This window comes from Mastomys coucha, unplaced genomic scaffold (genome assembly GCF_008632895.1).
Source record: "Mastomys coucha isolate ucsf_1 unplaced genomic scaffold, UCSF_Mcou_1 pScaffold6, whole genome shotgun sequence".
NCBI lineage: Eukaryota > Metazoa > Chordata > Mammalia > Rodentia > Muridae > Mastomys > Mastomys coucha.
In genome coordinates, this window is record NW_022196912.1 from 125940720 (window position 1) to 125966879 (window position 26160).

The following is a 26160-nucleotide window of genomic DNA, read 5'->3' on the forward strand; positions in this document are numbered from 1 at the left end:
CTGTTCTTGTCATCATCCCTGCTGTGTACTTTAGGTGGTGGCTCTGCCTGGCCACTGCACTCTGGCTGAACTGCCTGGATGAGCTACCAATTCCTGAAACGAGGGACCCACGGGCTCCTGGAGGTCTCGGGAGTACCCAGAGCCTAGCCCCTTATGGCTCTACCATGCAGGGCTTTTCCCCTCTTCTTTCTCCTGGGCTTCATGTCTGCTGCTCAGAGCCACCACCCAAGACTCATGACAGTAGCTGCACATAGCACGCGCGGCCTCTCAGGAGACTCCCCACCCTCCTCTTGTTCCTCCTCTTTCTGGTTCTATCCCCTAGCAGCCCTTACATATGACTTGCCCTCCTCTGGCCCTAACTTATTACACTTCGCCCAAACCAAAGCCAATGGAACCAAAGCCAATGGAATGCGATGATATACAGCTCCATTTGAGTAAAGCTGGCTTGGGGTTTCTGGAGCTATGGGTGACCACTGTAGTCAGTCCTACCCAAGCCCTTCAGAATCCCTCACGGGGCAGAGGCCAAGGCCTCCTCACAGGAAGCCAGCCTCTGGGCCCCTCTCTTTGAGCATAACCTGGGGGACCATCCACCAGGTAGGAGTGGTGGCTCAGCTGTCCCCCATGGGAAACCCTCTTTTTCAGAGTTCCAGGTACTGTTGGGAATGCTGGTTCAGTTGCTCTGGTGCAGTCTCTCCAATTTCCCAGAGAACCACAGAGTAGAGCTGCCCTACTTTGGGAATGTCCACAACAAATCATCCCTAGTCCTTATTATTCCCAGGGGGAGACAGGTTCAAGGCTGTAGGTCCTCCCAAGCTCGTGCTCCCTAGGTGGAGCTCCCTCCAGGGACCCTGCACTGTCTGCTCCCAGCTGAGCGGTCTTCAGCCAGATGTTCTTGCAGGCCTTAGCCTGTCACTATCCCACAGCAGTCCCACGCCTTTGTGTCCTCTTGGGCACTGCTCAGCCACTCCAGGCACTGGCTGTGGTATACCTTGGCAGTAGAGGAACAAAGCCAGCCTGCTCTGCCGGCCTCAGGAAGGACTCTCCACCCTGGGCCCCAATGAGGGACCCAGTTCCCAGTGAGGGAACTGGACTTTGCAGCTTTGTGGGCTGGGGGCCAAAACTGGACCTGGTGTCTACTGGTCACTTTACTTCTGTGGCAACCAAATAGACAGGTCAAGGAGCCCAGTGCAGACTTTGTCAGAAGGGATGTCTGTGGTTGGCAGCCTTGGGAGTGGGCAAAGTGTCTGCAGACCCCACTGCCCAGCCCAAGCCTTCCTCAACTCCTCTGCCTGGCTGGGCCTGTGAGGTTTACCTAGAGTGGGGATCTGCGTCTGTCCTGGCCTCAGCCACCTCTCTGCCCTCTCTCCAGGTACCTATCCATGCACTGTGGAGTGACGGCCGTGAGAACCTGCTGGGGGCTCTGCTCATGGCTGGCCAATACGTCATCCCTGAGGTATCTGGCCTGGCTGCGTGTGTGGCCTGGGCGGAGGGTGGGGGAGTGAATGCCAGGGATGTGGTCATGGCACACATGGGATCCACAGGAGGTTGGAACATCTGTCCCCACCCTCCCAAATAACACAACTGTGAAAAACTTGGAGTTGACAAAACTGAGAAAGGAAAGCCCCGCCCCCTCCACACCGACACCCCTGCCAGCAGCCCGGTTTTATGTTGTAGATAATCTACACTGTGTTATGTACATATATATAGTCCATGAAAATGGACCATGTCCATCTGTCCTTCCTCATGGGCTCCTTGTCTCACCTGGCAGAACAGGAAGACGACGACATAGGCCTGTCCCTGACAGGCTAGGCTGGGAGTCACTTTGCCTTTAGCTGTTCCCTGGAGATTGGCGAGGTTGGAGTTAGGAGTTATGAAAGAGGAGCAGGCAGGTCAAGGGTGGTCCCTAACCTCGTTCACCTTAGAGGAGTCTCTGGAGTCCCTGGCTCCTTGTACAGGTAGCACAGTGGAGAGGTGCTGGCCAAACAGCCAGCCAGAGCCTCCTGCAGTCAAGTGTGTGTTCAGTACCAGGCTCCCTGAGCCCCAGGAGACCTGGGCCTTCACTTGGTGGTGTTGGTAGGAAGGTGACCTGGGAGGGACCCTGCCTGCTGGTTACCCTCAAGGTTTAGTATGTGGATGCTGGTAGGCTGGGGCGGGCTAGAGGATGCCAGGGGCCGGCTCTGAGCTGCTTGCTGTCTTGCCCTCTGCAGGTCTGCCTATTCTTCCAGAATCAGCTCTTTCGAGGCAATCGGACAACCAAGGTGGACGCTCGGAGGTTTGCAGCCTTCTGCTCCCCTAACCTGCCCCCTCTAGCCACTGTGGGCACAGATGTAACAAGTAAGAGGATGTGAGAGCACAGTGAGGAGAGGGGGTCTCCTGGGGTCTGTGTGGAGGTGGGAGACCTCCGCAGTGAACATAGGCTCAGAGCTTGGGAGTCCGGCTCATACCACTCGCAGCTAAGACGTTCCTCTCGGTGACGGCCTATGGCTCTGCTGTACACACAGGTTCTGCTTAGAACCTAGCTTTTTGTAGTATAACGTGGCTCTTAGGAGTCCCAGAGGGTCCTGGTCCTGGAGCTTCCATAAGGGATTAGACACTCCTTATCCTAAGTGCAGAGTGGCCTCTGATGCCAGTCAGACCTTCACTCTCATACCCCCCAGCTTCCCATCTTGGATATATATCCTCCTAAGGGCCTCTCTCTCTCAACTCAGGGCACTCGTCTCCTGGTCTTTCCCTGGCCTGTCCTAAGCAGGAACAGAGGAGACTTGAGCAGCCATCTGATCCTAGGGCAAGGAGCCCACAGCCCACTGAACACAGCCCCAGGCCTGCCTATAACTGAGATGCAGGCCCAGACTCTGCTCCCTGCCCTGTCGTCTTTGGAATTCCATTGGGGGGTCTTGTACCTAGTAGGACTGGGCTTCCATGTGCATGCTCAGGTACAGCTGCTAGTCTAGGGCCAAAGCAGCTCTTCTTGTCTGACGGGATGATTGGCAGCATCCCATCTCTCTAGGAGGGTGGAGGCAGTCCTCACCCACTCTATGCATCTGCCTGGGCACAGCAAGTCCTGTGGGTGGGACACAGTATGGCTGGGACCTACAGGTTCTTGGTACTCTTCGTAGGCATCAGAAGCTGTTCCAGGTTCAGGAGAACCTCCAGAGAGGGCAGGGCTACTTCCTAAAAGCCTTCCCTTCCCCCTACCCTCTAGGCAGGGGAAAACCTCAACCCTGAATACCAGGGTCTCTGGGGTGGCCGAAGTCCTCTTGCCATCTGAGGCCTGGACCTGTGGAAGCCTCCTTGGAAGAGCCTGCATTAGATGGTGGCTTATGGTGGTCTAGCTATTAGCCCATGCTGGGTGGTGGCACTAGTGGCCCAGGGAGAAGGACAGTGGATATGGACACTGCTCTTCAGCTCAGCTCTCTAAGCCTGAGTCATTCCTTATCTGGACTCAGGACTGGAGAGTCTCCTGTGGGCAGAGAGGCCTTCACCCTGATTCTAAAACATTCCACCACATTGGGACACCTGGCCTGCAAACCCCAGCCCAGCCCAACCCAGCCCAGCCCAGCACAGCTTCCCTAGCCCAGAGTTGAGGCTCGCCCCCAGTCCCAGCCCAATATCCTGATCCACCATCCTGCTGTGTGGGTGTGTGGGAACCTGCACCTCGCCTTCTTGCTATCGGCAGGCTGCCCAGCCGGTTCTGACATCTCGTGTGGAGAAATCTTGGGTTCTGGTCAGGGTGTGGCTGCTAGGGCCTGGGGAGGGAGGGATGTGAGGCTCCTGCATACATTTGCCTGCCTCCTGCCAGTGGTCCATAGGACAGAACCCTGATACCACGCGATGCGGGCCTCCCGAGGGCTGCCACCGACTGACTCTTCATTTACCCTCTGGGAAGTGAGGGGTCCAGGGGACCATCCTTGGTGATAGATGGGAAGGATAGAGACCATGCTGCTCAATCTACTCTGCGCTGGCGCAGGGATAAGGTGCCCCGGGGGCAGCTAGGCCTTGCTGGCTCTGCTCGTTCTTGTGTACCTCCGCCATCTCCCTGTTTTCCTCACTCCTAGATCCATCCCTTCTCTGCTCTGCCTCTGCAGGAAAGCCTCCAAGCCCACCAGAGCAGAGGAACTGAGGGACAGAGCCACCCTGCTGCACAGGCACCCCTGATCTTGTTGTCCACTAGCTTGGGGTCCTTGTGCCATACCTTTGACACACAGACATGTGCCCTGCTCTGTACGTAGGAGCCATCTGCCTCCCAGAACCTGCAGAGCCACCTCAGACCCTAAGGCTAAGAGCAGACTAGACTACCAGCTTAGATGGATCTCTCAGCCTGGAACACAGCAGGATTGAGGTGACAGCTAGCTTAGTCACTGCTGCCTTCCCCTCTCTGTCCCCAGAGCCCCTGTGGGGAGGACGTAAGGATTCCAAGGAGAGACTTCCTGGGTCATCAGGAGGGTGGCTGGCCATGGAGTGGTCCTTTGTCTCTGTGTACCCCCTCCCCCACCATAACTCTTCTGATGGCGGCAACTCCGCCACCCAGCCTTATCAGTCTGTGCAGCTGAGATGCCGGTCCTTAAATTAAAGGACCCCTCACATTACCATTGTATTGGCTGATGGATGCTGTAGCGGGTAGGGTGTGCAGTTTGCTACTTGAGGGCCCTGCTCCCTCTCTTGCCCCTCCCCCATGCCTCACCCTTCAGTGTGTGTCCAGAATATTGTCAGGTTGATTATTGCATGTGGCTGCTCTGTCTGTCTGCAGACCTCCTGAGTTCATGACCCCTTCGCATGGCAGAAGGTCAGGAAGACAGCAAGGGTGGGCATTCTTGGAGGAGGTACCTGGAGCTGTGGTCTTGTCCTGGCTCCGTGTGTGGCATCTCAAAGGTGCCATTCCCTTCTCCAGGACTCAGGTTTCCTAGGCTGAACCAGAGGGTCCCCTGGTGCAATGTATTACAAGGAAGCCACCAAGATCCCACCTCTGTTGGGCTGGAGGCTTCTGGGTGCCCAGGATTCATGAAGTTCAAGTGATGACTTTGCCATGCTTGTTCCTGCCTGTGTAGCTGGTGCCTGGGTGTGAACTCACAGTGGCCTTTGACCCTGTGGACAATTACTCCTCTGGAAGGTCCCCTGGCATGACTTTGTTCAAGAGATGCTGACCCTAAATTCCTACCTCTCCCTTCCCTCCTCTGGCCCGGGATTCTGCCATTACTTAGCCCCCTGAATTGGGAGGTAAAGAGATGGAGGCTTGCTTTCTTTAAAGGCACCTCTTGAGAAGATCAGCTAATTGACTTGATGGCTGGTGGGCAGAGAGTGTCCCTAATACTTAGCAAGAGGGCAACAAGCTAGGCTGTCTGATCAGAAGGTGCCGCTGGTCTTCCTCTGGAAGTAGCAGAGTGCTGCTCTATCCTGCCTTTGGACATGCTAGTCCTTTGGCCTGGTGTGCTGTCCCAACCCCACACTTTTCTTCAGCTTAGTCAGGCTTGACTGGGAGCCTTCCTTCCCCTTCCCTGTTATCCTCCATCCCCAACCCTCAGCCCCATCGACCTTGTCCCCACCTGTGTCATCACTGCTTGGCCACTGATCTTTCTCCTGACATCACACCCAGGCCACAGGATTGCTATGGACCGAGACACTGGCCTGAGAGGGACCAGGGCTGATTTGATTCCTGGAGGAGGATGAGCAAGAGGGTGGGCAGGAAAGACTGGAGGAGGGCTGGGGCCCTCCTCAGCCGTCTGCAGCCTGCAGCTTTCACACATGGAGACCTTTCTCTGTCCTCAGTCAACCGTGAGCTGGTCCGGAAGGCCAGCGGGAAGAGCCACCTGGTGGTCCACAGCAGCATGGAACCTAATGTGGGCCTGCTGCGCCTCTACCCTGGGATTCCCGCCTCCCTGGTAGGGAAATCTTAGAACCTTTTGCCCTACAGTGCCCTTATGCCTCCCAGGGCTCACTTCCCTCCACCCCTGGCCTTGCTCAGACTTGCACAGAACCACAGCTTAGCCATTTGGGCAGCCTTTCCTTCTTAGTTGGGCTCCGCTCTTCCTGGGATGAAGTCTTGACTGCTTGAAGGTGCAAGGCTGAGCACCTGAGCTGAATATGGTGCTACCCTTAGGGTGCCACTCGGAGGGTGGCTGGGAGTGCCCGTGGGACCCTGCTTTCTTTCTCTGTTTCTGTTTTCTTTTTGGCCACTTCTTAGAATGTAGCTCAGGCTGGCCTGTCTGCACTCCTCCCACCGCCCCACCCCCCACCGCTGCATTTCTCTCTGCCTTTTCTTGTACTTGTTGGTCCTTTTTCCTTCCTGGCTTCATCCCTCTGAGCTGGCAGTTCCTGTAGTGTCTGTGGCGGCCCTTACCTATTCCACGAGGTGCCGGTAAGACACAAGTGTCATGTCCTTGAATGTAGTTGTCCTGCCTAGAGGAGTCTGGGTAGGGTCCATTCTGAGGGTCTCCAAGTGTCAGGAGCCCTGGTTTTCCAGGTTAAAATTGGAGGGGTAGGAGGAATATGGAGGCTCAGCTTGCCCGCCCCACAGTCAGAGAGCCTGGTTACCCTGAGAGGGAAGTTGGTCAGTTGGGAAGCCTAGAATAGCTCTGTTGCTCTTGCCAGCTAGAGCCCCCCAAATCTGTGCTCCCTGCCCAGGTCCGGACCTTCCTCCAGCCCCCACTGAAGGGTGTGGTCATGGAGACCTTTGGCTCTGGGAATGGGCCCACCAAGCCCGACCTACTACAGGAGCTTCGGGTGGCGGCTGAACAAGGCCTGATCATTGTCAACTGTACTCATTGCCTTCAGGGGGCTGTGACTTCGGACTATGCGTCTGGCATGGTAGGGGTAGACAGTGGGCCTGGGGAAAGGGAGGGTGTCTGGGCTCTGCTTCCCCTCTGCTGGGGAGGTCCCCGAGCCAGCCTCCTTTTCCGGCCTGTTTGTTCCTCCCACAGGCCATGGCAGGAGCTGGCATAGTCTCAGGCTTCGACATGACATCAGAGGCTGCCCTGGCCAAACTGTCTTATGTGCTGGGCCAGCCAGGGCTGAGCCTGAATGACAGGAAGAAGGTGGGTGTACCCCTGGGACGTGAGCTCTCCTGCGAGCGAATGCCTGCTGACTCCTGAGAGGGCCAGGAGTATCTGTCTGTGTTCTGAAGTGGAAGGGAGGATAGGACCAGGGCTGACCCAGTTCATCCAGGTCACACCCGATCCTCCTCTTTGAAGTCTTGGATTCTGAGTACCACTTCAGTACCCCTCCCCCACTGCTCCTGACACCCCGCCCTGCCTCCCCCTTCCCAGGTGGGACTCACACACAGCGCTTCAGGCCTGTGGGCTGCCAAGCCCTGGCTGAAGTCTTAGGAAACCCAGAGCTTAGAGGAAGGGAGGGCAGTGTTAGCCTTCTGTAGGGATTGTGGGTCACACTAAGCACTTGTGAGGTGTCACAGAGGTGGGGTGTCAGACCTGTGGCAGGCCTGTGCCGGCTAAGCCCAGCAGCCTCCGTATCCTTCTGTTCTAGCTGCTGGCCAAGGATCTTCGTGGGGAGATGACACTGCCTACAACAGATGTCTTGCTGCAGGACGGCATGCTGGGCTGCAGGGTAGCATGGCTTCTCAGTATGAATGGCAGCCAGGTACCAGCTGCATTGTGTGGGGGTGGCAGGGTCCGAGCACACAAGGGGGATGGTGGAACTTACCATCTCCTGCACTCATTCTGGCCCTAGGAGGAGGACCAGGAAGAAGGTCCAGGGTGGATGGTGAGGATTTGGAGGGATCTCAAGGCCGAGGCAGGAAAGGGACCTGTCTGTTGTGTGGAGATAGAAAAGATGGGGCAGCAGACTACAGCACAGGGCTGCTGTGGTCAGGGCGCGGCCTGCTGTCTTGGGCCTCAGACTGGGGTGAGCTTAAGCGAGGTGGGGATGCTGTCTGTGCTAGAGTCAGGCCCGACTGGACTCTCTTCAGGACTCTGAGCTGAGGGTGCCAGGCCACACATCTGCACCTTGGAATGTGGGCTAACCTCAGAGCTTCCCTCTGCCCTCAGTACCTGAGTGTGTAGACCCTAGTAGGAGTAAGGACCCAGGAGCCCAGCAAGTGGCCTTTGCAGTTACCTTAGGAGCCAGGTGGCTAATGACTCCATGCTGGCTGTGGGCGTGGCCTGTCATTAGGGTGACTATGTGATGAGGTTCCATCCCTCTAGGGCCCTGCTGGCCTGAAGCTGTGATTAGGGCCAGCATGGACGCTGGACAAAGTGGCACTTTGAAGGCTTTTGGGGGGGGTGGGGATTGGACAGCCCCTGGGTGACTAGGCAGTGGGATGGTAGCCTTTCCAGGAGTGTTACTATACTGTGCACTGGGGCCCTTCTGTGTGTGTGTGTGTGTGTTTGTGTGTGTGTGTATGTGTGTGTGTATGTGTATGTAGGGGTGGGGGTGGGGTCCTGCACCATTTCCCATGCTCTTGCAAGAAATGACCTGTGACTATCATCCAGCGGAGGCAGAAAATGAGACTGGTCTTAGGGTCAGTGACATAGACAGCAGACAGAAGGAAACAGGTGGTAACCTGGTCATTGCTTCCAGGGTGTGGGGGCAAGTGGGCTTGCGGGCAAATGGGCTTGCGGGTGGGCATGGGACTCCTGCCAGGGCCCTCCAGTGGGGCAGTTTTGGGCAGTTTTGGTGCTTTCCTCCTGTGGTGAGCCCTCCTGTCCCCACTGTGTGGGGTGCATAGACAGGGGACTGCCAGCTCTGTCTGTTCTTATCCTGTGAGTGCTTGGTGCCTCAAAGCATGGCAATGGCCCATGTCACCATTGCCTTCCCATCAGGAGGCCGACGCCATGAAGGATATTCTGCTGCCCAGCCTGGCCCTGGCTGCAGCTCATGCTGGTGACCTGGACACTCTGCAGGCTCTCATGGAGCTGGTGAGTTGCCCACCGAGGGACCAAGCCAGCAGTGGAACACTGCCCACTGAGAGACCAAGCCAACAGTGGGACACTGCTCACATGGGCAGAGCGCCCTCCTTAGGGTCTCACTGATGCTCCTAAGCCACACTGGGCAACGGGCCTGCATACTAGCCCAAGGGTCTTGCTGGAAGTTAGGGGGTAGAACTGTGAACCCCACTCTCATCGTTCCCAGTCCTCTAGGTGGCTCACCTGGCCTGTCCTAGCCCTCTTTTGAGGTTATGTCCCCTTGTGTCATCCTAGGGCAGAGACCTGAACCTGAAGGACTATAGTGGTCAAACCCCACTGCATGTGGCTGCACGGAGGGGCCATGTTGCCGTGGTCACCATGCTACTGCAGAGGGGCGTGGACGTGGATGCCCGTAATGAGGATGGCCAGAGCCCACTACTGCTGGCCGTGAGGGGCAGGTACCAAGGGCCTGGGTGCTGCAGTGGGCATGTGGGCAGCTGGACGGAGGAGACTTCAGAGATCAGGTGGAACACAAACAGGGTCAGTGATGGAGTCCTGTTTTTGTGGGGCAATCTGGAAGAGCTACATGGAGGAGGTGGCCTCAGAAGATGCTGGCAGTGCCTAGGAAAGGAGAACACCACTGACAAAGTGTGAGGAGTTCCTGGTGACCCCCGGTCATTCGTGTGTCCCAAGATCTGGCAGAAAAAGAGCTGTCAGAGGGGCAATGACAGGCACAGATGACTTGGGCAGAGGGTCCCCAACTGGCACTCACCCCATGTGGAATGATATCCACTTCAACCTGTTCTCTCCAGCCCTGCCTGCCAGGCTCTGCCCTAGACATGCTAAGGGAGTGCAGGTGTTTGGGCATTGCCCAACATCCTGTGAGTGAAAGGAGACAGAACTGGGTGGGTGCCCTCAAGCCTGCCCCTCCCTTCTCCCGCCTCATCCAGGAAGGCTGAGGCCACATGGTGGGGTCCGACTGGTGTCCCTATCCTGGAACTTCCTCCTGTGGCCTCCACTGTCTACATGTAGCCTGGCAGTGGTGTCTCTAGCAGAGCAGCCTCTCCTGGGCTTCCCACAGCAGCACACAGCCCGCAGAACCTGGGGGTAGAGAGTGCTTTCTTGGCCCAGGGATATCAGATGGTAATGTCTAGTCCCGGTCCCTCCCTGGTGACACTCCCACTCTGGGTTGGGGATGCTGAGGCAGAGCCCTCTCTTCAGAACAGGTCTGGGAGGTTTGACCTGCTGACACCCCTGCCCCAGCAGGCAGCTCCCCCTCCAGGTGTGGCTTAGCTAGATTGCCTCAGGAAATGGCTCCCTCCCTGCTAGGCCCCACTGTTCATGTTTCCCAACCTATATCCAGGGGTGGAGTTGGGGCACAGCTAACCTGGTTTCCCCAGAGCCTATCCTGGGTCTGAGCAGAGAGAGGTCACTTCAGGTGTGTGACACATTGGGACTGCCTGGCTGAATGCTTCTGGGATGCCACTCCCAACTGAGGAGGGAGGCCTCCTGGGGTGTGCAGTGTGCACAAAGAGCTGTTTGGCCTGCAGAGTAGTGCCTTGTGACTTGGGACATCCTGTGAAGGTGCCTTGGGTGAATGGAGGCCCTGGAGGATGAGATGGCACCTTAACCTGGGCAAAGAGTCAGGGGAGAGTCCTTGTCTGGGACTAGGCTATGGGCGTCTAGGTAATCACTCCCTGCCCACCCAATCCTCTTCCTCCCCCCCGCCCAAGAACTGAATGAGGCTGGCAGGGGTCCAGGCCACACTGACAGTCAGTGCTTCCTCATGGCAGGCATCAGAGTGTCATTGGGCTGCTGCGAGCTGCTGGGGCTCACCTGTCTCCCCAGGAGCTGGAGGACATTGGGACAGAGCTGTGCAGGTGATGGTCTGAGCAGCTGTATGTAAAGGGGGCGACCTTAGGGTCCGGGAAAGTAATGGGGCTGCTGGGAGGGGCAGGTTTCCCGGGTGGGGCTGAGGAGGGGGAGCTCACACCCAGGTGGCAAACACCCATTACAGGAGTGCCCAACAGAACAAACCCAGCAGGGGTGCGCATGTGCTGTGGGCTTGGTAGGCATGGGGGTAGGGAGAACAAAGACAGGGAGAGAGAAAAACAGATCCAGGCTTCCACAGCTGGGGTTGGGTGCTGTCACGTAGTGTTTCTCCTAGGTACTGGAGATTGTCATGAGACTTCAGACTGAAGTCTACAGGCCTCAGCCTCAGGCCCCCACACTGGTCTGCAGTATCCCAGGGGGGAAGTGCTGTTTGCTGACTTCCCCCCAGGATGGAGGGATAAGGGTGGCTTGCAGAGGCGATGGGGTGAGGATGGGAGTGAACGAGAGAATGGAGGCTGGCCGGCCGTAGTTAGCTTTGAAGGGCCTCCTGGGGTAGTTTGGTTCAGGGCTGCACCCAGGCAGACCTGATAGCTCCGATGAAAGATGGGGAAACTGAGGCAGCATATCTTAGGGAGTCCCAGGAAGCTGAGCCTAGAGTCAGTCATCCCCAGGGTCTGCTGTACAGAGGCTGGGCTAACCTGAGCTGCTAGCTGGACTGAGTTGGAGGGAACCAGTGTAGGTGAACTGGCTGGAGGTGCTTCCAGCATGAATTCACCCCAGAAATTATACAGCGCCACCTGGAGACTTTTAGCTTCCTGAGCGGGAAGGAGTCTCTTCTAGCCTCAGTTTACCCAGGGTGGGGCCTGGCTCTCAGAGTAGAAATACAGACTTTAGAAGGTTGAAGACATTGTTCAAGGTTGTCCACTCCAGCCTTCCTCTACAGGGAAAGTGGTCCCCACACTTCTTCCCCAACCAGAACGTGCCTGCAGCCTACCAGAGTCCAGGATTAACTTGGACCCATTAACTACCCACTTCCCTTGGGTAGCCACTGGCTGTCATTACTGCCGTCTGCCTTGAGACAGGCCAGACACGTCACAGAGTCTGTGTTGTGAAATATGAAACTGGCAGGGGGTGGGTGTGTGCATACTCACAGGTGCGTGTGTGTGTGTGTGTGTGTGTGTGTGTGTGTGTGTGTGTGTGAGTGAGCGAGCAAGCGCTCGAGCGTAAGCTTTTGCCCTTGACCTGAGTCACAGTCACACCCCATAGGTGAAACCAGACTCCAGGCCGCCCGCCCGAAGCTTAGGCTCCTGCCCCAGGGCTGGGTGCTGCTGGATCAGCTGTTTAGGGCTGTCTTTGTAAGAGTACCAAGTGAGAGGCACAAACAGAAGGTAGGCAGGTGAGGGACCCAGCAGGTTCTGACAGCTTCTCTCCATTGCCCACCCCCCAACTCCCAGGCTAGCATCAAGGGCGGACAGCGAAGGCCTGCGGGCATGGTGGCAGGCTGGGGCTGACCTGGGACAGCTGGACTATGATGGACACAGTGCCTTGCAAGTAGTGAGTTCCTGCCTCCTGTGGCCTATTCTCCAGGCCTCCTGAAGCCCCTCAGCCACCCTCCCAAATCCCGGACCAGGAGCTGCCCAGTCCTCCTAGGGAAATAACTTTCCTTGGGCTCATCCCACTCCATGAGGCTGTGCCCACCCGGTCCCCAGGGTGAGGGGCGGGGCAGTGGGACTTCTGGGGGTTGCAGCCCAGGCAGTCCCCACAGGTCTCTCTCCCCTGCAGGCTGAAGCAGCTGGGAATGCAGATGTGGTGGCCCTGCTACAGAGCTTTAAGGACAGGGTCAGTGCCCAGCCCCAGCCCCACTAGGTCCTGGACTGATAGCTCTTCAGTGAACTCTCGTTGGTTTGCAACTGGATCCTGGCACCTGGTATCCCAGAGCCAATTCTGGAGATGGCTGGAGGAAGTGGATGCGTCATCCAGAGCCTTTCTTGGGGACCCCTAGAGTAAACACGGTCTTCTAGAGAAAGAGGCTGCTAGGGCTTCATGTAGGAGAAGCCCATCTCAGACCTTCACCCTACCTAATCTTGAGCTGAGTGACTGGAGAGGCCTAGGCCCGCTCCCAGCTGACATCCATCTCCACTGCTCTGGAGTTTTGAGACTGGGTGCGCGACCCCGAAACTCCTGGGACTGCCTGGACCCCATACCAGCATACCTGGGGTGAAGGAGGAGGGCCCTACCTCTGGATCCTCTGTATGTCCTCAGCAGGCTTTGTTTCCAGGACGTGCTCCTTGGTCCACAACCTGCCATCCTGCCGCAGCAGGATGTTCCTGAGGCCCAAGGGACCTCAGGCACACATCAGCCGATTGGCTACTATTATGTTAGCGTCACTGTATTTGGTGAGGCCTTGAAGAGAAACCAGCCCTGGCCTGGCCTTGCTATCTCCTCCGGCCACTCGTCCCAGGAGCTGGCTCAGAACATCAAACTTATCCTCCCTAAGTTGGGGCCGGCTTCTGCAAAACTGCTTTCTAGCCTGTTGACATGACAACCTAGAGGTCTTTGATGAGCAGAATGTCAATAAAGTTGTTGGGACAGCTGCCCCTTGGCCTGGATGGGTCTGTGGACTGTGACTGTACGCATGTGGGGAATAGGCCTCAGGCTGTGGGGCAGACAGTCAGTCATCTCCACAGCAGACAGTAGTCCACTTAAGCAATCATCCTGAGGCTGGCCTGGCCTGGCAGGATGGGGTGACATGGGGAGGGCCTGAGCAAGCTGCCCCGCCCCGCTCCACCCCCATCCCCTCTGGCGGCTTCAGGGGCCCCATCTGCACATCCTAGTTCTTCTCTTCTGGGGCTCAGTCACCTTTTCAAGGCAGTCCCAGGCTAAAGAGTGGCAGAAAACCCTGGTGTTCTGGCAGATAGTCCCCAGGCATGGCGGCGGGGGGTGGGGTGGGCAGTGCATCTTCCAGCTCTCAACCTGCTACCCTCTGTGGCCTGGGCTGCTTGTGGGGAAGGCAAGGATCCTGCCAGGGTGAGCAAGTGGGCATCCTGACGCATGCAGGCAGTTGCCAGTGTTGACTGAGGCGTAATGGGACTTTTGGAAGTCGGCAGCTGCTCAGTCCAAACACCTAACAAGAACACGACCATCTCCAGACTTTAGTTCCTCAGGCGTGAGACACTGCCACCTGTTCTGCTGCATACAAGCCTTCACCCTTTCTTGCTAGGAGCAAGGAGCTGCCCTCTCCCTTGTGCCTGTGTGAGGATGCTCTTTCTGTCCTTTGGGCCCCTAGGCAGGGGCTTGAAAGCACCAAGGCCCCATGGGAACTTACACCCTAAGGATGGTGGGCAGATGTGAGCCCAAGAGCTGAGCCCTGCCATTTGGGTGAGCCAGGCTCAGGCTCCCCTACCCACACCTGAGGCTCCTCAGCCTGGTTCCCAGGCCCCAGCAGACTCTGCCCTGGCCGCCTCCCAGCTCCTCACCTAGACAGGTGTGCTCACACCTTGCACAACCTGAGTGCAGTGGGGCCCAGAAGCCTTTGCCCCACACCTCAGTGGATCCCTGATGAGTGGGTAGAGAGGTACCACAGGGCGTGAGCGTCCACACATCCTGATTTCACCTGTGGACTGAGACTTCCTGGGCCTGGGGCATGGTGGTGAGACTGTAAGACACACACACACACACACACACACACACACACACACACATATATGTGTGTGTGTGTGTGTGTGTGTGTGCCTGAGGAAAGTGTGGAAGATGTGAGCTTAGCCTGATGTCTACATATCGCAGGCCCTCCCTCTCCTCCCGAGGGACTGGCAGAGCCACTGCTTGGGATCCACCACAATCAGATTGTGCAAGCCGAGGTGGCTCCCTTCCCTGTTCCGCTGAAACACCCCCATTCCCTACCTGACAGTTATGGAAGCCTGACTGAGGCTTTCCCCCAGATCACCATACAGGTTCCGCAGATATGAGCAACAAGGGTCAGGGGGCGGCAGCAGCTCGGGAGGTAAGAGGGACTCCTACAAAGGTTGGCAGCCAGGCTGGTTCTCAGGATCCTCAAGGATGATGGGATGCGACCTCACACCAGATATGCTGGACTGGCCTCACAGGCACTGTCCAGAAGGCATAGGGGGAAGGCAGGTGCTGCGTCAGTAAGTTCCTCTGAGGGTCACAGATAAGTTGCTTAGACAGATGGCATGATCCCTGAGGTGACACTTGGGACACTCACATGTTCCTTCAGGTTCCTATGAAGGGAACCGGGCCATCCTTTCATCTGCAGGAACACTGGGGTCCCGTGTTGGCACATGCAGAGCTGAGATGATTCAGGCTGCCCTCAGACCAGACTCCTGGTTGGATATGCTGGGAACCCTATGGCCCTGCCCCCAGCAGGCACAGCTCACTGCTGTTTTGTACTGGTAATTTCCCTCTAGGGAGGCTTCAGCCCCTCTGAGCTGAGCGCCAGGCCTATCTCTAGGGAACATCTCCCTTTCGTCACACCCTCTGTTTTCCCAGTGTTTTCTATTCTATAATCAGACTCCCCAGTTGAGCCCTCCAGGCCACCCCCACCCATCTCATACACAAGTGATCTCTTGCAAGGTTACCCTTCTGGTTGTAGTATTTCCTGTTGCAAGAGAGCCATAGGGGCCTGGAGTTATCATCCACCTCTCAAAAGTCCCCTCTGAGGCATAGTGCCCACATGATGCTGTGGGATGGGAGCCCACTCAGGTTAGACTGGGTGGGAAGGGTTTTGTTTATTTGTTTGTTCCTGTCTTGCTGTTCAGGGTTTCTCACTGAGATAGGAGGTAGCTTGCAGTCTAAGTAGTGTGTGCCTGGTGAGTAAGACTCTGGCATGCCTCTTTGTGGACATTCCCTACCTCCATGCCAGCCCCTCTGACTCCACGTTCAATCAGACTTACACGCTGCCAAGGGCTGTGGAACCTCTGAGAAGGCACAGCTTCTCTCTGAGGCCGCAGACCCAACTGCAAAACATCACACAAAAACCTCTATTCACCTTACAAGCTGAATGCAAAAGTTAAACTTGATAGCGCCCTCAGTGAAAAGTCTAGAGGCTTCCTCACAGCTCAATCTGTGGGTCCCCGCAGGCACGGCAGACACTGGTGTTCCTTGGGCTGGCTGGCCTGGACTTGAATGCATTATGGCAGCCTTCGGCTGGTCTTCAGGGGCTCAAGTTTTGTGGGAAGGATCCCGAGAGCGACTCCAATCGCTTTCCTTTTCTTTTAACACTGGCCCCACTGCAGTGGAAGGGAACCCTTATGGGCTCAGTGACTAAGAGGGCAGGGCACCTGCAGGTGCGGAGCACACAGGGCCCTTTGGACTGCGGGCAAGGTCCCTGGTAGCTGGCACAAGGACCCAGGACTGGGCTCGCCCCGCCCCCTCCGACCGCCGAGAGGCCCAGGTCTGGGAGCAGAAACTCGCCGCAGCCCCCCCACCCAGTTTCACTTTCTCTTTGTTCCCTCCTTCCCCTCCCACGGAGTTCTCTTTGAAGCGAGTCCGCGGTGCGGGCGTGTCCGATCCCGCCCCCGCGCCGCCCGTGGGGCTCGGTGCGTGCCCCGCCGGCGTGGCCCCTTGGCGAGCTTTGCAAAGCCGGCGCTCGGGCTTCCAGCGGGCGCGGCCTCCGCGCCGACCCCGGCCAGGTGCGCCGAGCTGGGCGCCGGGTGCGGCCGATGACTCAGGGCCACCCCCGCGCGGGCACGCGGAGCAGCTCCCGGGGCCTCGGGCCGACCCGCCGCGCGACCCGCGGGCCTGGAAAAACCGGTCCGGCCAGCGCGGCTGGCGCGTTCCGGCGCCGAGCGGGGCGGCCGTGCGGCATAAAAGGCACAGGCTCGCCGGCCCCCACCGCACGGAGTGCAGCCGGGCCACGCGGGCCGGGTCGCAGGAGGGCGTTGAGCTGTGGCTCCGGAGCTCCGGGCCGCGCAGAGCTCGTGTGTGCAGGCGCGCCTGGTCCAGTGGTTCTTAACAGTTCAACAGTTCTGTAGCACAATTGTGAAATGTTTAGGACCACTAGACCCGGCGCGCACGGCGGCGACGACAGCAGCGACGGGGCGGCCCCGACAGCAAAGGTCGGCTTGGGGGGTGGGGGCGCATCCCGATCGCTGAGACCGTGCAGTCTCGCAGCCTGGCCGGAGTGCAGAGCGACGACCCGGGACGCACTCTGGCCCTGGACCCACGCGGCAGCCTGCTCTTTCTCCCACACTGCTGACACGTGCGGTGCGCTGGCAAGAGGCGCTAGCGTCACCTTCCTTCTCTCCCGATCCACTCTGTCCAAAGCCATTGAATCTCTGGCAGGAAACCCGCCGCAGGCCTCCGGGTCAAGGGGCATTCTTTGCTCCAGAGTGAGAGAGGTGACTCTGGCTAAGGCTGCCAAACCCTCAGTAGTCTTGTCGAGCTGAGAATTCTACTGCAGGATCTTTCCCTTTTCCAGGCTGGGGTAGGGATCCTGTGAGTGTGTGCTGTATGAATGGACAACTTCCAGGGCCAGGCGCGGGCTGGAAAAGAAATGTGAAGAGTGGTAGTGGGGACAGGCCCAGTCCTGAGGCTGCAGAGTTGGGCCAGGGTGATCTTTGGGGCCTCAGGTTCTGCTGTTGGGTGAGTGCACTCATGGGAGAGGTCTGAGAGAAACCTTAAGTGGCCCGGAGTAAAGTGTGCTTGACTTGACATTTCCACCGCCAAGTGGTCAGGGCCTGTTAGACTGGGGTTGTGTAGAAAGAAACGGATGCCTGGACCCTTTGACGACCTAGCACTGAGAAAGGGGTCTCCTCCTGTCCTAGCTTCCTCGGCCCAAATGTGCGAGCCACTGGACCGCCTAGGCTGAGTTTGAGGCTGGCCAGAGCATTTCCTGCTGGATGAGTCCCTGGGTCCCGACTGCACATTGGAGGGGTACCCTTCCTTTGCAGGCGGTGTGAGCACACACACGCCAGGCAAGTACAGGAGACAGCCTGAGGTGGGAGGGAATGGTGTCTGCTGTGGTGTCCCCACTCCCCACCCAGTTAGCATCTACTTTGGGTCAGCATCTTGCCTGTTGGCCGGAAAGTTCACTGTGGACACACACGGGCTGCTAGAAACCAGGTACCTTACCCCTAGGAACCAGAGGGCATTCCAGGTGCTATGCTGCTTGCCCTTGGTGAGTGCCCTTGGCTACTCAGTCGGGGCTTGACATGTTGGATGTCCCTGGTCTGTCGTTCTGAATCATGTGACTTGGTGTAAATGTGTATATTGTAGGTTGATAAAGAATAAACGTATTTCAAAGCATCTCTGTGTCCTTGGAGCTTCTCATTGAGGCCTGTTTGTTGAGGCCTCGTCCCAGCATCCTGATCACTAGAGGAGGAGAAAATGAAGCCATTTGTTGGGGAGGGACTACTCCCCAAGCCCTGCTCCACTTCTGCCAGGGTTTTCCTGGCTGGAGAGGAGGCCTCCTCTATGGCTGCTTCTGATCATCCTGAGTGAAGCTGCTGACCCAGACATCCTTTCTGGAGTTTGAGTTGCACTTCCCAGAGCTTGGGTTTCAGGGGCTGAGAGTCCAGCGCCTGCACTCTGTTTCCTGCCCCTTTATTGAGATCCCAGTTGACCATTCCGGGCTGGAGATGATAAACTAGTCTTAGGGATCTGGTTCTGAACAGAGGGGCTGGAAAGAAAGATGTCTTATCTCCTCTCCTACTCCCTGTCCTAGATACATTTCCTCTTGAGCCCACGTCTGGCCTTGGATTGGGTAGGGCAAGGTGTGGGTGTAGTGTGTCCATGCCCAGCTCTACCTCCTATAAGCAGGAGACCTTGTCAGCACCTTTATGCCCTGGAATTTCCACATCCTCTCACAAAGAGGGAACGTGGGGGTGGCTGGAAAGGCCACAACTGTGACAGCTTTGGCTTTGTGGGCAAACACCGCTTCTTGGTGGGAGATCTTTCGGGATCCCTGGAGAGGCCCCTTACAGCCAGGACTTGGGAGGATCCAAGGAAGGCCCTGGGTAGCCCTGGGCTGAGGCTCCTAGGAGGAAGAGCAGCTCCTACTCTGCAGGGACCATATGCACACTTCCAATGCCCCCGCCCTTGTGCTCAGAGGCTCTCAAGAGTTCCCAGGATCCATTGCCCTTGGATCTCGCTGCAGTGTTAGCTGCAGGGCGCTCACAGGTCTGCTTTCCTAGCCCATCCCTGGACTGTAGTGTGGATGTGAGGCTCCCTCCAGCCCTGCGGGGTAGCTGAAATGTCCTTGCCTACTTTCTCTGCCCCGGACGGATAATACTGCCACCCAACACAGCCTCCCCAGGAGAATGACCAACTCTTACAGGTTTGCCTGGATCTCCTGGTTTAGCACTGAAAGTCGTATGATTTGGGAACCTCGCTGTCCTGATCAACTCAGAAGGTTGTTCATCATACCCAGGACCAGCTCATAGAGCATACCACCCTAGCCACTCAGACCACTCTCCTACTCGCTGGCTTTCCCACGGGAGAAGCACACCTGTGTTTATAAAGTTGATGTTATTCTGGTCTCCATTAAAGCTGTTAAGCCAGTATGCTAGCTGGGTTCTCAGGCTTGGGTAGCTGACTCACCCGGAGGGCTAATGAAGAGCAGAGGCCTGGGCTCCTGAACCAGGATGGCCGGTTCCGGGTGAATGCCCCAGGCTGAGAACAGTACCGAGCAACAGGCCTCAGCAGGGAGAGGTGATTGCAAGAGGGGGCAGGCCCTTTGCTGCTCAGCTTTGGAGATGTCCTGAGCCTCCTGTCCTAGAGGAGCTCACGGTCCAGCTGGCCCCTCAGCCTCCAAGTCAAGTAGACAACCTGAAGGAGGCCTGGTTGGAGTGAGTGCCTGCACAGGATACTCTGAAGATGCCTCATGCAGTCACTAAACATCACATAAATAAAAAAGAATAAAGAGGAATAAGCCTTTAGCCAGACCGATGAAAGAATAAAGAACACAATTGTGAAATTTTCATATAAACTAAGTTATTGAGCCAGATGTGGCATGCATGGCTCTAATCCAGGCACTCAGGAGCCAGCCTGTTTTACTCAGGGAACTCCAGACCAGCAAGGGCTACATACTGAGGCTTTGTCTTTGAAAATGTATACATACATACATGCATGCATACATACATAGATACATACATACACACACACATTAGTAAAACAAACAATGGAAAACCTGGATAGTCCTGGATAGGGCATACCCCCCTAGCCACTCAGACCACCCTTGTACTCCCTGGCTTTCCCACGGGAGAAGCGCACCTGTGTTTATAAAGTCCTTATTTAACAAAATTTAGAAATTTAAGTTAAAAGGTTTGGGGGATTCATTTATTTTTATTTTATGTGTATGCTTTTTGCTTGCTTGTAGTCTGTGCATTGTATGCAGGACCCACAGAGGCCAGAGGAGGGTGTCAGACAGAGGCCAGAGGAGGGTGTCAGACAGAGGCCAGAGGAAGGTGTCAGTCGTCTTTGGATCCCTTTCCATCTTGGAACTGGAGTTATACAGTTGTTAGCGGCCATGTAGATGCTGGGAATTGAACCTGGTACCTCAAGAAGAGAAGCTACTGCTTTTAACTCCTGAGGCATCTCTCCAGACCGAATTGGCAGCTTAAAACCTCCTAACAAAAGTCTCAGGGGTGCTGGAGGGGAAAGGAGGGACAGGAAGGGCTGATTATATCTTTAGGGGGCTGAGAAGAATTTGCTCATGATCTTGACTGTGGTAAGTAATATTTTTTAAGAAGTTACATTTAATTTACTTGTTTGTCTGTGTCTGTGTGCATATATACATGGGGGTGAGGTAGGTACGTGGAGGTCAGAGGACAACCTGCAGGATCTGCGCTCTCCTTTGCGTGGGGATTGAATTCATGTTGGCAGCCAACACTTTTACCCATTGAGCCGTCTCACCAGGCATGTTTTTGGATTTGTTTCAGTTTGAAACATTGTTTCACTATGTAGCCCAGGCTGGCCTGGACCAGAGATCTTCCTAAGTCAGCCAAGTCCTGGGAATTCTGCCTTCCTAATGGATATTAACCTGCTCAGTGAGGTGCCATTTCTTTTCTTCTTCCCCCCTTTCCTCCTCTCCTGCGGTTGCTTAAGTCATCCCTGAGCTGTACCCTCAACCATACCCATCCTCCACCTCTACATTTCCCAGTGGTGGCACTCGGGCCACACAGTTTGGCTCCTGCAAAGCATATCCGTTGTGAACGTGGGTATTGGAATCTGCTTTCTTGGAGTCCTTCCAAGAGACTGTGCAGCAACCTGGTAGCCAACTGTGGCCCTGCTCTCTGCAGACATACACTCGGAAGTGTATGTGACAAGCTTGGTTCAATCCCCATGAATCAGGAGCTTGCGTTCTGTCCTGTTCTGATACCATGTCGCCTATATGCACAGACAATGCACAGAGCACCTCTAGGGCTTTCCGTATGGGAATTGAGGCCCATAGCTCTTTAGGCAAGAAGTTGGGATAGGTGCAACAGCAACCTACCCCAATCCTTCTGGGATTATTCTCTTGGTGTGCTCCTTAGCCAATGCCAGATACTCTGCCAGTTTTGAAGTTGTTTTTCTTCAAAGGCTAAACTATATTCCTGCTATTCTGTTTTGCCCAGAGTGAAAGTCCTCCTTAGCACCCCCAAGAACACACTTCTACTTTTGGGCTGTACTCTTTGCCAAGGCTGCAAAAGTACCCAGTGCTCTCACTTCGAGCTGCTCTCAACTGGGCTCCTGGGCTGTGCTGCCTTCTCCTGAGGCTCAGATGTGCCAGCTGGCTTGGGGGCAAGCCACACTCCCTCCTCTCCTTGACAACCAGGATTCAGGAGTATATCTGACACGCGCACAGTTTCCCTAAATGTTGAGGCAGCACAAGTTTGACACACAAGAAAGAAGCCTATAGCAGTGGCTGCCCAGTGATGCCCAAGAGGCTGAGCCTGTATAGGCAGAACCGGTTTAGGCAGAGCTGGTAGAGTCCTGAGGAAGCTTTCAGACAACTCCCACCCTTCCTTTTTTTAGCCTTCCCTTACCTCTGGAAGATACTCACCCAGATCCCGCTTGTGAATGCACAGTGCCTTGGGCAGATACCCCAGTGCATAGGTCAGGGCTACCTCAGTCCTAGGTCGCACGTGCACTGTAATTGGTGAAGCCTGCCCTATTTGGTCTTTGTTCTTTCTCTCTCTCTAATGTACACATATGAAGATTTTCCTTTAAGAACTGCTTTGGTCTTAAACCACATGTGGTGATGTCTTGTGCTCCTTTTCGTTGTAATCCCACTGAGATGTCTTTGTAAGTGACAGAAATACACTGTATCTTTGATCTGCATGTTCAAATTGAACAAATACTTTTTCAAAAAGGATTTAAACAAGGATATGATTTTAAAAGTCGAATGGATGGGCTTTGGAGGCCGGGGGATGGCTCAGAGAATAAAGTATGTGCTGCATAAGCACAAACACCTGAGTCCTGATTCTCAGCACCTACATAAAAAGTCGGCTTGTGTTTATAACCCCAGTGCCAGAGTCAGACAAGAAGACCCTTGAAGCTCATTGGCCAGCCAGTTTAGACAATGGCTGAATGCCAGGTTCAATGAGAGACTCTGTCTCAAAAACATGGTGGGGGTAGGGCTGGGAAGATGGTTCCGTGGTTAAGAGCATGTACCGCCCTTACAGGAGAATGAGGTTTGGCTCCACACACCCAGAACCAGCAACTCACAACCACCTATTACTTCAGCTTTAAGGCTCTGACATCTGCCTCTGGCTTCTGGCATGCACTCATGTGCACATATCCACATATAGGCACATAGGCATACATATAACCAACATAAACATAACTCTTTAAATTAGGTGGCGTCTGAGGCGAGGGCTCACAGTGGTTATGACTAACAACTTGAATTTAGATTCCTGGAGCTCATGTGAAAAGCCAGATGCAGCAGTGTACATCTGTATTCTAGTGCTTCTACCGTGGATGGGAGGCAGATACTGGAAGTCCTAGGAACCCCATGCGCCAGCGAGCCTGGAGTATGCAGTGCAGTGGCAGAAATAGAGAAAGACCCTGTCTCAAAGGTGGAAGGAAAGAAGCATCATGAAAGTTGTTCTGTCACCTCTACACATGCACCGAGGGAACTCACACGTGCATTGTTCACATGCATGCGCACATGCACTCATGTAATCAAATCGTTTCAACACTTTAGGAAAACAGAAACTTCCCATCCCCTTGCTCTGTATCCTAGTCCAGCCCTGGGTGACCTGGGCGATTCCTCCACTTTGGGCTCCCCTCTCTGCTTCATACCACTTTGCCTCCCTGTGCACTTTCCTTCCCAGTGTTGCACACTGGGATATGCTATTTCTGACCGTTTCCATCCCTAGCCCACTTGCATCCTGTAGCTTGGTCACAAAGTTTTACTGAATTGACTATGGAAAGATGAGTCACAGTTGAGCCTTGGAAGCTTAAATCTCTTCTGAATGGGTCCACATACACCACACAGCCATTTTTGCCCTCCCCACCTTCCCTGCTGCCCTGCTCAGGCTTCCTCTGAGTTCCTGCTTCAGTCTGGACCCTTAGGGACTTTAGCACAGTGATCCCTGAAACCAGTGCTCTACCAGCTTGAGACTCCCCCTGCCTCTTTCTCAGGCTCCGCGTCTCCTTGGTTCCATTTTTCCTTGGTTCAGGCCATTTGGCGGTGTGTGTGCAGGTGTGTATTGAACAGGAGCTCATCTTCTAAGAAGCTCAAGAAAGGGAAGCCTTCTGATCTCTCTATCCATGCATTTTCTTGCTCATCAACTGTCCCCTTCCTGTTCTAATATGGAAGGGCCTCTTCCTTTCTAACTTTACGTGTGTGTCAGTGTCACATATGTGTGGTGTTCACAGGGTCCAGAAGAGGGCATTGGATCTCTGGAACTGGAATTACTAGCAGGTGTGAGCCAACTGTGGGTCCAGGGACCTGAACCCTGGTCCTCTGGAAGAGCAGCCAGTGCCCTTAACCACTCTCCAGTCTCTCTTCTCCTTTTTTCAATTATTCTTCCTTTACCTTTTGGGACATCTCTTTGATCTTATTTTTTAATTAAAATTAATTTACTTTTTGTGTATGAATGTTTTGCCTGCATGTCTGTATGTATACTACATACATACCCACACATGTCAGAAGAGGGCTACAGATGCCCTGGCATTAGAGTTACAGGTAGTTGTGAACTATTATGTGGATGCAGGGAATTGAACCCAGGTCCTCTGCAAGAGCAATAACTGCTTTAAACCATGGAGCCACCTCTCCAGCCCCATGTTTGATCCCCCCTCTCTCTCTCCCTCTCTCCTCCCTCACCTCTGCTATTGTATATTTATTATGCATTGTGCCTGCTCTGTGAATTGTGTCTGTGCTTACGTTAATGGAGCCCAGCATCATGGCTTCATCCAGGACTAACGGGCGAAGCCACAGGGAATCCCAACCCTTGCAGTGGTCAGTGCTGCCTGGACCCCTCAGGACACTTTCACTCACCCAGCCATCAGCTCAGGCTGCTGGGGCCCTCTGGAACACTGATACCACCTCATGCCCACACGCGAAGCTACAGTTCCAAGGCTGCTTTCACACCCAGCCACAGAGAATTCTCTGAGGTAGTGGCACCCAGCAGGGCTCTGTAAGGAACAGTAGGTGCAGTGGTTAGATCTCTGGATGACACATCTGTGCTAGGGTTTTCTAAAGGTGTCCAGATTGTACCCTCCGTCAACGTGTCTGGAGATCCGAGGAGGACTCTGACCGCTGTGTGTCCCTTTCCACTGGACACGGCCCATTCAAAGATGGAAGCTAAGCCCAGATTTGGAGTAGAGTCAGACACAGGAAAGAAGTCAGAGGTCTCGGGTGGGAGGTGCCAAGCCCCGTTAGGTGTGTGTAGGGTCACAGGGAGGTATCATGGCTGGAGGCGGGAGTCTTGGGGGGTCCGTGCCTTGAAGCATCTCACCCTGTCGGTACACAGAACGATCTTCTTCCCTTAGGTTCTCAGTTTCTCTAGTCACATAAGAGAGATCAAGTGATTACTTTGGTTCCTGCTACAAGGACCGTGGCCAAGGGGCGCCATCTGCTGGCCTTAAGCACAACGACGTGGTGTTGGGTGGCCTGGGCTTGTAGTGCAGGAGGCTGAGGATGAAGAGGAGCTAAGGTGAAGGAGGTGAAGCTGGAGTTGAACTGCAGGAGGGGTTCAGGGTCCTGCAGACTGACTGGTGATTGCAATTTTGGATGGAGTTTCTAGGGAAAATCTTGGAATCTCTACCAGTAGTCTAGTAGTAGTAGTCTCGTCAGGTGAGACTGGAGGCCAGGCTCTCCCTCACAGCTGTGCAGGTGACTGTTTGGGGGGTAAGGGGCATTTAGTGCCATGTGCATTTCTTCTCTGGGTCTAGCACTGCAGGCATCCCTGAAGTGGGATTGGCACAAAGCCAGAACCTGGGAATCCCGATATTTCTCAATTTTTCAGCGAATGAAAGGGCTTCTTCTCTACTCGAGGCCCTGGGACAGAGCGCAAGACTTCCTGCCATTTTGAGATGACTTTGTGATAGGTGACTGACATTCAAAAGGAGAAAAGTTTAATTTGATGTAAATGATAAGGAGGAAAGCGGAAGCGCAGGAGGGGGCTGGGAGGAGCTGTCATGATGGGAATTTTAGGTAAGGAAGGCCTAAATTTAGCCAAGGCATCCTTCCAGGACAACCTGGAGAAAAAAGAGCCAGCGCTGCCTGTGGGAAGAGCTCTCAACCTCCCAGCTACAGCAGCAGAACAGAGCCTCCTCTGGGAGCAGCGAGGAGGCCCATAAGGCTGGGTCTGAGTCAGTCATTGTGAGACAGGGGTACCAGGCCGTGGGGATCATGGGAATCAGAGAAGGGTGTGTGCATGACACCTCTATGCTCTCCCGCTGTGTTAGCACAGACAGAAAGGGATGCAATGAATGCATGACCTCCAATAGGATATTGGAGGCGGGGATGGAGGGTTACAGTAGTTAGGACACAGAGTTGGAGGTACCAGTCTGTGGTCGTGTGGCCTTAGGAAGGAGGAGGCATTAGGGACAGGGGGGCTGGATGGGTGGGATGCCCAAGCATTAGGTGAGTTGTGGTGAATTACTCCAGAGCAAATCCTAAAGGCCTAGGCTGCTTCACAGAGTGGGCGCTGGCCAGGGTGCTGAAGTCACGTGTCTGAGGCCGTTCCAAGTTCTGGGTCTGAGCCCTGGCAGAGAGGGTGGGATAATTGAGTGGAGTGGTGGGACCTGTGACCAGCAAGGTTCTGAATACCACAGCAGTGGTCTGACCACAGTGGTCTGACACGTCCTTAGCTCCTTGTCCTCCTAAGGACCCTGGCCACCTCAGAGCTGACCACCTTCCACTCGTTTCTTTATCACCCCTTTTGCAAAGCACTCTCAGGTTAGAGGTTAGCCCTTTACCACACTGCTGTTCTCCTGAGACCAGGCCCTGGAGACAAAGGGATAGGAGGCAGCTAGATCCATTGCTGACTGTCCAGACTCTGTGAAAGGCTTTGTCTCTGAGTCC

General features: G+C 55.2%; 1 protein-coding gene across 1 annotated transcript in view; it reads left to right on the top strand.

The window, feature by feature from the left end:
• The window catches only part of Aspg (asparaginase), a 21442-nt gene extending 8159 nt beyond the window's left edge, over positions 1 to 13283 (top strand). Inside the window, exons 5-15 of the mRNA XM_031356942.1 lie at positions 1370 to 1453; positions 2208 to 2334; positions 5764 to 5876; positions 6619 to 6801; positions 6915 to 7028; positions 7477 to 7590; positions 8772 to 8867; positions 9150 to 9313; positions 10649 to 10735; positions 12143 to 12242; positions 12471 to 13283. Of these exons, the coding sequence (XP_031212802.1) occupies positions 1370 to 1453; positions 2208 to 2334; positions 5764 to 5876; positions 6619 to 6801; positions 6915 to 7028; positions 7477 to 7590; positions 8772 to 8867; positions 9150 to 9313; positions 10649 to 10735; positions 12143 to 12242; positions 12471 to 12554 (1266 nt within the window). The 3' untranslated portion in view covers positions 12555 to 13283. The remainder of the gene's footprint in view (positions 1 to 1369; positions 1454 to 2207; positions 2335 to 5763; positions 5877 to 6618; positions 6802 to 6914; positions 7029 to 7476; positions 7591 to 8771; positions 8868 to 9149; positions 9314 to 10648; positions 10736 to 12142; positions 12243 to 12470) is intronic.
• Positions 13284 to 26160: the final 12877 nt, after the last annotated feature.